We start from the raw sequence: 9,217 nt of genomic DNA on the forward strand, positions 1-9,217 counted from the left end.
GAGGGTCTAAGTGAGTTCGGGAAATGAGACTATATACAATATGTTCTTGTGTTTATGCACTGTACCTCTAGCGGAGATTCTCACCGTGATGTCAGAGCTGTTATTACACATAATTATTTGAATTGCTGTTTTTAGACGGTAGCTCTGCAACTGGAAATTTTGGGGCTCTTGGAGGCAAGCTGTCTACCGAATCCCATGGATATACACTCCACATTCCACCTGGTGCACTCGAGGAAGATGTCCAAATCAGCCTTAAGGTACTGACCGACATTCCAAAAGGCCTCACACTTAAAGAGGACGAGCTACTAGTCAGTCATGGCTTCCAGTGTCACCCGTCAGGGCTACGCTTTAAGAAACCAGCAAAGCTGACAATACCTCACTGTGCAATAGTCACTACTCCTAACAAAATACAGACCGTACTCTATTCCTGGAATCAGGCACTGCCAGGTATTACTAAACCACGTTTTCAGATTTTCAGCAAGTAAAATTTTATTTTTTTATTTTTTTATCACACACAAAAATAGTTTTTGAACTGGCCTATAATCTACTGGATTTACCCCATATAGGCATAGGCCTTGAATCCGATTCCTAATTAAGCAAAATTGTTATGGAATGAGTTATGGATAATTGTATTCGGAGATTTTCTTTCATTTTTGTGTAGGTATAATAGCGGGGACATGCCTCTGTAAATAGGGATAATCTTCGGCCGTCATTGGCTGCGCAGACGTTACACCATTAAACTCGTTTAATGTGGATATGCTAACTCCCCCGCGTCTGCAATTGGCGGATTATGGTCATAGCTGTATAAACATTGTCACAACTATTAGCAGCATGATCAATGACATATTATGATCAATGCCGTTTCTTTAAAAAAAAATCGGACGGCGATATATCGGCTACATCAATGCTTTGACCATATTCACAGAAGTGCCTGCAATACTAGTCAAGAACACAAAACACCTTGTTATATGATTAGAATGTTTCTCAGACAGGCTCCTAAATTTTGACACCCATTCATGACCGCATATGTACTAATCTTGATAATTTTGTAACAAAATTACTAGCAGATTTCTCAATATCCTGACGTTAATTATTTGGTTTTGTTTCCTATTAGTTTTTTCAATGCATAAGTTACAAAGCACGGCCCGAAGAATGGCAGTGTCCATTAATTGAATAAAGCCTTTGACGTTGATTATCATGCCTTATGCCATATGCCATACGAATCCATGTATATGTAATGATCTATCCATCATGATAATTTTGCATCCCCGATCAGTTCCACAACTTTAAACCAATTATGTCGTTTCAGGGGCTCTTTGCAAAAGCTACACATTCTTTGCTCACATAAAATTTCACAGCGGGTAGTTTGGTGTAAGAAAAGATTTATCATGGTCAACAGAAAAACAAATTGTAATTTCTTCCATTAGCAGATTAAGGTCTATGTACACATATGTTTGTCTAATACTCAAGAGAAATATGTGAGGAAAATATTTCACGACAATTGTGTTTATTGAATTAAATTGACAAATATATCAATGTCTAGTCCTGTGCGCCTAATGATGTCTTTTGTAGTATAAAGTAGTTTATAATGACGTTATTTGTTGTTGTTGTTGTTTTAATTTTCCCTTTTGAATCGTATTCCAGTCGCAAAAATACGATACATAATTATGTTAATCCTAATGATTTAAGACAATACACCATATTTATGTAATTTCCTGTCGCCTTTTTATTTAATTGAATTCGATTTGTTTTCAATTAAAGGTACACCTAAGCGGCTTCCGGATTCCTCAGAAATTACTTGTTCAGTACAGGAACGGTGGCTAGAAGTCTCAGTCAGCCATTTTTCTGGAGGATTCTTTGCCTTAATTTGGGATTGGATATTTCTGAAGGGCATACTACTGTCATGCATGTCGTTTCTTCCCAGAGTCTTGAGTCCCTCCAAAAAAACAGTACTCGAGGTTTGTTTCGCCAAGAAGCCACATGGCCAAAAATGGGTAAACATACATTAACATCCTTTATTTGTTGGGGCGTATCTATGTCTGATCACCGCAGGAAGGCTTTGTTTATCATGGCGTCGGAATCGAGGATGTGTTACTGTCCCATCAAATTCATGTTGCAAATTAACAGTCTTCGAGCCTTTCTTAGTTAAAAAGTCGAGCAAATTTTAGCTTTAAATATAAGTATTTGGATATTAAAAGAAAACTTAAACCTCCTTCAACACCTTTTGGTTCTCTAAATAACTTTTTTTCTTCTTTATGTGGCTCTTTTGGTCTTGGTCGTAAATATTCACCGAGCATGGTCTTGTAAACATCTTAATGAATGTCATTTCAGACTATACCTTGAAACTTTTCCACTTTCATAATACCAATTAAACTAATGTATTTCCCGATGCCGAAATTGTACATTCAGACTTATCTGTTACAACTCTACTCTAAATAAAACTTGTTTGGTTGTTTCTCTCAATCAATGCCATTTTGAACGTTATCTTAATTTTCTGATTTTCTTGACAGATAAAGCCGATTTTCACCGATCTAAATCGATTGGCAACTGGGGTTTATTTTTTAGGACGATTAGTACTTTAGTTGAAATACACATTAATCCGAGAGTTAGTGTACAATACAAGTGAACATATGATTTATATCTACTTTATAATTTCCAGATAACTCTATCAGAATTATTTTTTCACACATGATTTTCAGACCGATGTCCATGAATTGAATCACCCCAAAGTACAACCTGTGAAGCGCGATGACGATGAATTTGTGTTACGGCAGAGAACACTAACAGTCGCTTGCCAGCTGGGTGAGAAGAGTCCCAAATCAGATGTGCATGTAAGTGTACTTTTGTTCTCAGAACTGCTATACTTAGATAAAAATTAATTGAAACAAGGACCATACTTCTAACAACCCGTGCAATTAATTATATGTTCCCTCATCATTATATCATCCTTTACATAAAATAATCAAATTATTGTGTCAATTCTAATAGGTTGTAAATGTCATCAAAATTAAAAAAAAAAAAATCGAACAAAGACACATTAATGTAATAATTAAAAAAATAGTCGATCATTATATAATACTTTCTTCTTCATGAATAAATAGGGTACACTTTATACATAAAAGCTAAGAAAGTGATAAAATGATAAACACCAACGAATAACGTAACAGAAGGGGATATAAGGAAGAAAAAAAGAATAACATAATGAATGGCATAAAGAGAAAATATCAAAAACAAGGATAACCTAATAGTACAGCGGATAAGCTCCCAATATAATGAAAATTGTGCACTTTTTGACATAAGCATGAAACTTCTAGCATAGTTAGTTTAGACCATAAGATTTAATTTCAGATGAAGAGGAAAGTCAGATTTGACCTCTGATGACCCTGAGAGGTCAAATCCAAAATGGCCGCCAGTCCGTATGGTCTAATGTACAAACACGCTTAACTTTTGAACCAAATAGTCCGGAAAAACGTTTAAGGTGTCATTTCCAACTAAATTGGGGATGCCAATTCATTTGGTAATACTTTTGAGATCGCAAGAACTCAGAGCTTAGCATTAAGGTCAAGGTCAAGGTCAAAATTGACTAAGACAAAGCAAGTTTTGAATAGTTACAAAAAGTTTTCCCATTCATTTGTCATTTGTTCTCCCCTGTGTTCTCAAATTTCTTTAGGAATGGTTCCCCTGCATAGTCCCCCACCTTAATCCATTTCAGTTAGTTCATTTCACATTTTGATTTGACCTCTGATGATCCTGAGAGGTCAAATAGAAAATGGCCGCCAGTCCGCCGCATGGTCTAATAATTGTACAAACACGCATAAAAACTCTTGAACCAAATAGTCCAGAAAAAAGTTTTAGGTGTCATTTCAAACTAACTTGGGGATGCCAATTCATTTGGGAATACTTTTGAGTACGCCAGAACTCAGGGTTTTGCATTAAGTCAAGGTCAAGGTCAAAATTGACAAAAAATAGCAAGTTTTGAATGGTAACATACAGTTTTTCCATTTATTTGTCCCCCTATATAATGTTCTCAAATTTCTGTAGGGGTGATTCCCCTGCATAGTCTCCATCGTAATCCCTATCAGTTAGTTTATTTCACTAATGATAGCACCAAACCATTTGTCTTGTAACTGACCATATGCATAGCATGGTCAGTGGGCAGCTAGGCAGTATACGGCAAAAGCCTCAATTCAAGTCAGGAAAACTGCTCCTTTTCATTACTGCTCAATAATACTGGTAAGATGTTTTTTAAGTTACTTTGTGTTTTATTTGGTGCTAAGTAATTTAAAGGATCACTACAGGGTTTGAGGAACAGGCCATAAAGCAAAACAACGGTTCTGCTAACACTAGACAACATCACCATGACCAGCAACCTGGAGTGCAGGCAGCATTCTTGAGGGATGGGAACTTCTGACTACTGAAAAAGATGGGGAATCCATTTCTAGAACAAAGTCAAGACCTACTAGTCATTGGCAGTGTACGACACCTGTCACACAAACACTTCATACGAACAAGTTGCCATTTTTCAGTCGGCAGCCGGCGAAGGTTATGTTAAAACAGTAGGCACAGCTTGCAGCACTTAAGAGGGACTGTGGTCTCTTTTTGAGGATGTACATCTCGTGTCAGATAAGGGATGGAGATATGGACAATTTCTTCTCTCATGAAAACCAGGCAGCCCCGCCAACTTTGTTAACTGGAGGAAAATGCGGTTTTGAGTTAAAGCAGATCTACTTCGCTGCCTGGAATCAAATCTGCTCGAAAACAATAGTGCACCTGTGGCCCAAGCAATAATTATTGATGGTGAAGCTGCGGTTCAAATGCTCAATCCTGGAACATCAAGAACATTTCAAGAGTATGGAGAAGTGGAGGTGGAGTACTCTGCTCTCCTGCTGATTCACACTTGGCAGGCCTTGCCCCATGGGTGTAAAAGGGTAACCATACGTACTGGTTGTACTGATGCGGTTGAACTGGCTGTGGCTTCATTCAGCAAGACAGCTCCTGATGCTGTGGATCGATTTTGGTGTCAGATCAAGCTTTCGGTACATAGCTTTTCACAAAATCATGATGGTTGCCACCATGAGTCCGACACAATGTATGACTCTCCCAATCTTTCATGCGTTCACCGGGTGTCAGACTGTTTCTGCATCCAGAGGAAAAACTTAGAAGTCTTTCCCAGAAGTGAATGATTCCTTCGGTGAACTCCTGTGCATGCCTAGGGAGGTCAGTGAAGGATCAATGTTACTGCCAGAGCGAGAGAGAGAGAGAAAAATGTGATAGAGATAGATAGAGAGGGAGAGAGAGAGAGAGAGAGAGCATCCAGGCTTATTAATTGCACGAACAAGAGAAGGAACAGCAGAATTTTGATATCGGCTAGTCCTGCACCTAGGAATGACCAAACCATGATTATTACGGAGGGGGCGAAAATTGGGCAAGGAATCTTTAGATGGTGGAAGTAAGTCTTTGTGTCGGGACGTCAGTAACGAGTGAGCAAACTTAGTATCAAGCTCAATTCTTCTTGATTGAAGGGAGGGCAGATTTAGACTCTCTAGCCTTTCATCATAGGTGAGAGGGGTGAAACCGAGAATGATCTTGGTCACACGCCTTTGAACTCTCTCAAGTTTCTCAGACTGTTGACAAGTGATTGTAGAAGACCAGACAGGTGAGGCATACTCTAGAATGGGACGGATATGGGATGCGTAGATGGTAACTAGATCACTACAGGATGCATTGTATTTCTTCAAGATACACAACATAAACAATCGTCTCGAAGCTTTTTGAACGACGAGATCAATTTGTTGACCCCACTTCATATTACATTGCAAAGTAACTCCTAACAGTGACAGGTGTGTGACTTCCTGAAGAACAGAATCGCCGATCTTGATTTCAGGGAAAGGTGGAGGGTTTCGCATGAAGCATATGTTAAGGATCTTACATTTTGACGGTTTAGGCGTCATGTGATTTGTGCTAGACCATTGGGTTAGCTGGGAGACCTGATCTTGCAATTGTGATTGCTGAGTATGTTTTCTGAATTCTGCTAGGGTAAGGTCGTCAACATATTTCCATCTATTTGGGGTGAAATCTGCAGCATCATTGATCATGATCAGAAATAGGATTGGGCCAAGCTTGGTGCCCTGTGGGACACCACATGTTATGGATTGAACTTGAGAGGTAATCCCACTAAGGCGGACAGTTTGGGATCTGTTACTCAGGAAGTCACACACAACGGAAATGATAGATTGACTGACACCCATATTTATCATCTTAGTTACTAAAACGGTATGATCGATAGCATCAAATGCTTTTGCATAGTCAACTGTGCAAATTGATGCAATCGTTCCCGATTTGTCAGTTTCACGCAAAATACAATCAACCAGGCTGAGGAGGTAATGTACAGTGGAAGAGCCTCTGACACTGCCAAACTGACGGGGGTCTATATGATCGGCAATATCACGTCTAATCCACTCCACAAGAAACTCCTCAAAGACACGAGCAAAGACTGGTGTTACAAGAGATAGGACGTAATTGATCCAGAGAATTGCATGGGTTTACTTTAGGAATCGGAATGATATTACCGATTTCCCAATACTCTGGAAACATACCCGATTGTAGACAGGAATTGAAAATGATAGATAATGGTACAGATAATTCAACAGCAAACTCACGAACAAGTCTCAAAGGAATATCATTAGTATGAGATGACTTTGAGATCTTCAGTTTCTTCAATTTATTGTACACTTGGTAAGGTTGGATTTCCGGTGGAGGTGAATCAGCTGGCAAGTACACCGGAAGAGACTTGCGATCCAGGGGTGGTAGGGAGGAACAGACATTCGCAAAGTGGGAGTTTATCCAGTCAGCCTGCTCGGCGGGTGCCATATGAGATCCAGGTAGCTTATTTGATGTCTTTTTTATACTAGTAATGTTACGGATCTCCTTGTGCCATTTCCCAGGTTGTGATTTCTTCAGGTGTGACACCTTTCCAAGGAAGAATTTGTTCTCAGTAGCTTTAATTTCCCGCTCTACTTGATTTCTGAGTTGGCTATAACGTGGAAGGTTTCCTGATTGATAGGCAGCTTGGCGTTGGTCGATCAGAGAACGAATACGATTGTTCATCCAAGGCTTATCATCTTCTCTCCGTACAAATGTAATCTGAGGGAAGCATCTCTCATAAGCCGTGGTTAGCTCATCTTGAAATGATACCTGCATATCAGCAGCATTTTCAAGATCAAGTAGCCAACTCCAATCTACAGAGGTCAGCCACTGGCCAAAGGACCTGATAGAAGAATCTCTAATGGGGCGGATTGATATCTTCTGTCGCTTCGGATTGGGAATAGTGGCCTTCGGAGAAACAATGATCGTTCTATGATCACTGTTACGAATCGGGTTGATGACTGCTGGTCGGTTGTAATCATCAGCGATATTTGTCAGGACCTTGTCTAAGACGTTGTCGCCTCTCGTAGGTTTGTCAACAATCTGGGAAAAATCGATTTCGGATGCTAGAGAATCGGTATCCATGTCATTGAAATCTCCCAAGATCACAATGCCAGATTCAGGAAATCGAGTGTGAATATAATCCACTGTTTCAACCAGTGAATCGTTAAGATCTTGGTGAAAGGGCGAATTGGGTGGTGCATAAACAGCAGCTACGAACATTGTATGGAGCTTCTGAGATTCCAATCTAATCCATAGGACCTCGAGCTCGGGTGACGTCGCATTATCAAGAATGGTAACATTGAGATCAGATCGGGTGTAGATTGCGACGCCGCCACCTTGACGACCTCTGCGATCACGACGATGAAGCGTAAAACCAGGAATATGGAATTTTTCATCAGGTTTAGAGTCATTCAGCCAGGTTTCACATAGAACTGCAATATCAGTTTGATTAACATTCATTGTAACAATCAAGTCATCTAATTTATTTGATAGTGATCGAAGGTTACTCAACAAAATTGATGGGTATGGAGTTCTCTTTGTAGAACTTGAGATATTATTTGCATTGATATCTGTCTGAATTGTAATAAGATTGTTAGCACAAACGTTCCTTTTATTCAGATGTAGGGCCTTAGGATATCTCGAAACATTACATACAGAGTTAATCGGCCGATGGATGTGACTACCAGCCCTTCTTCCCCGTTTGCGCTTTACGATACCGAGTTCCATGGCAACACGACGCACATTCTCAACCGGATACGAGGCATTGTGACGTAACTTGAACAGTGCGGCGACTGAATAAACGTACCGTTGCGGACAATGAGAAATTGACCGACCAGGGCATGATTTATCCATTGTGTTCGTACCAGAAATTTGCATATGAAAGACAGAACTCGGAAGTGTACAGCCTATAATTCGTTGTGTGTGTAAGTCTATGACCGTCGAGAACAACGATAATGTCAACAACAAACTTGCAAAATGTAGGCAAACGATAAAACGAAACACATCCATACCTGGTTACAGTGAGTCCTGAATATACAAATAGAAGCTTGGCGAAGAGTGGCAAAAGTTATATAAATAACAAACAGTAAAACAAATGTTATATTTACAGCTCAAAATATCTACCAGGGCCGCAGCTCAACAGCGCCCTCAACTATAAGGTTGCACTGAACTGTGCTCTTGTTCTGGAGACTGTTAGATTTTGATCGTTACCATTATGATAATTCATAAGTTGTGGATAGTGCTAAATTCATGGGGTAATGAACAGGTTTTAAGTCGTATTTGGAATAGCTTTTTTGGTCTTCTGGGCCCAATTTCTTAAAGCTGCTTACCGGTAATCAAATTTTCGTGCTATAACTGTAGCAGACAAATTTGGTTAGCAAGAAAACAAGGTGTCCACCTTGTGCGTTCACAATGGATTTGCATTGTTACAAAATTAATTTTCGTCCAGTAAGCAGCGTAAGGTTAATGCATTTTCGTGTGCTTACGGTTAGCAGTGCTATGAAGTAGAAACTCATTCGTATTAGCACAGAACCAGCCGATAAGCAGCTCTATCAAATATGGCCCTGGATAGTCAAAGTGGTGGTACACGGGTCTTTTAATTTTTTGTTTTAAATAATGACCCCTTAAGTGTCAAAATAGAGGCAAAGTTTATTTTTAAAAAGAAAACATCACTTTTGTTGGCCTAATATGACCTTGAACTTGACCTTATTGCAAATCCCTGAGTTCTGGCGATCTCAAAGTATTGCGTAATGAATTGGCATCCCCAAGTTAGTTGGAAATGACACCTTAA

At 39.5% G+C, this 9,217-nt stretch overlaps 1 protein-coding gene across 1 annotated transcript; it reads right to left on the bottom strand.

Annotated features, from left to right (window-relative positions):
• Positions 1–4,818: 4,818 nt before the first annotated feature.
• Positions 4,819–7,887, bottom strand: LOC115921306. The gene is made up of 4 exons (XM_030978654.1): positions 6,660–7,887; positions 6,408–6,493; positions 5,548–5,624; positions 4,819–4,906 (listed from the first exon to the last, which is right to left on the bottom strand). The coding sequence occupies exons 1-4, from the start codon at positions 7,885–7,887 to the stop codon at positions 4,819–4,821; spliced, it is 1,479 nt and encodes a 492-aa protein (XP_030834514.1).
• Between the last annotated feature and the right edge of the window lie 1,330 nt (positions 7,888–9,217).

Source organism: Strongylocentrotus purpuratus, unplaced genomic scaffold (assembly GCF_000002235.5).
Source record: "Strongylocentrotus purpuratus isolate Spur 01 unplaced genomic scaffold, Spur_5.0 spur5_scaffold_1, whole genome shotgun sequence".
Taxonomy (NCBI): domain Eukaryota; kingdom Metazoa; phylum Echinodermata; class Echinoidea; order Camarodonta; family Strongylocentrotidae; genus Strongylocentrotus; species Strongylocentrotus purpuratus.

Coding starts and splice junctions, on each gene's coding strand:
- LOC115921306 (XM_030978654.1), bottom strand. CDS start 7,887: ATGAATGTTAATCAAACTGATATTGCAGTTCTATGTGAAACCTGGCTG. Junction 6,494..6,659: donor TATTCCTTTGAGACTTGTTC/GTGAGTTTGCTG, acceptor TTGTAACACCAG/TCTTTGCTCGTGTCTTTGAG. Junction 4,907..5,547: donor CCTCTCACCTATGATGAAAG/GCTAGAGAGTCT, acceptor CCATGGGGCAAG/GCCTGCCAAGTGTGAATCAG.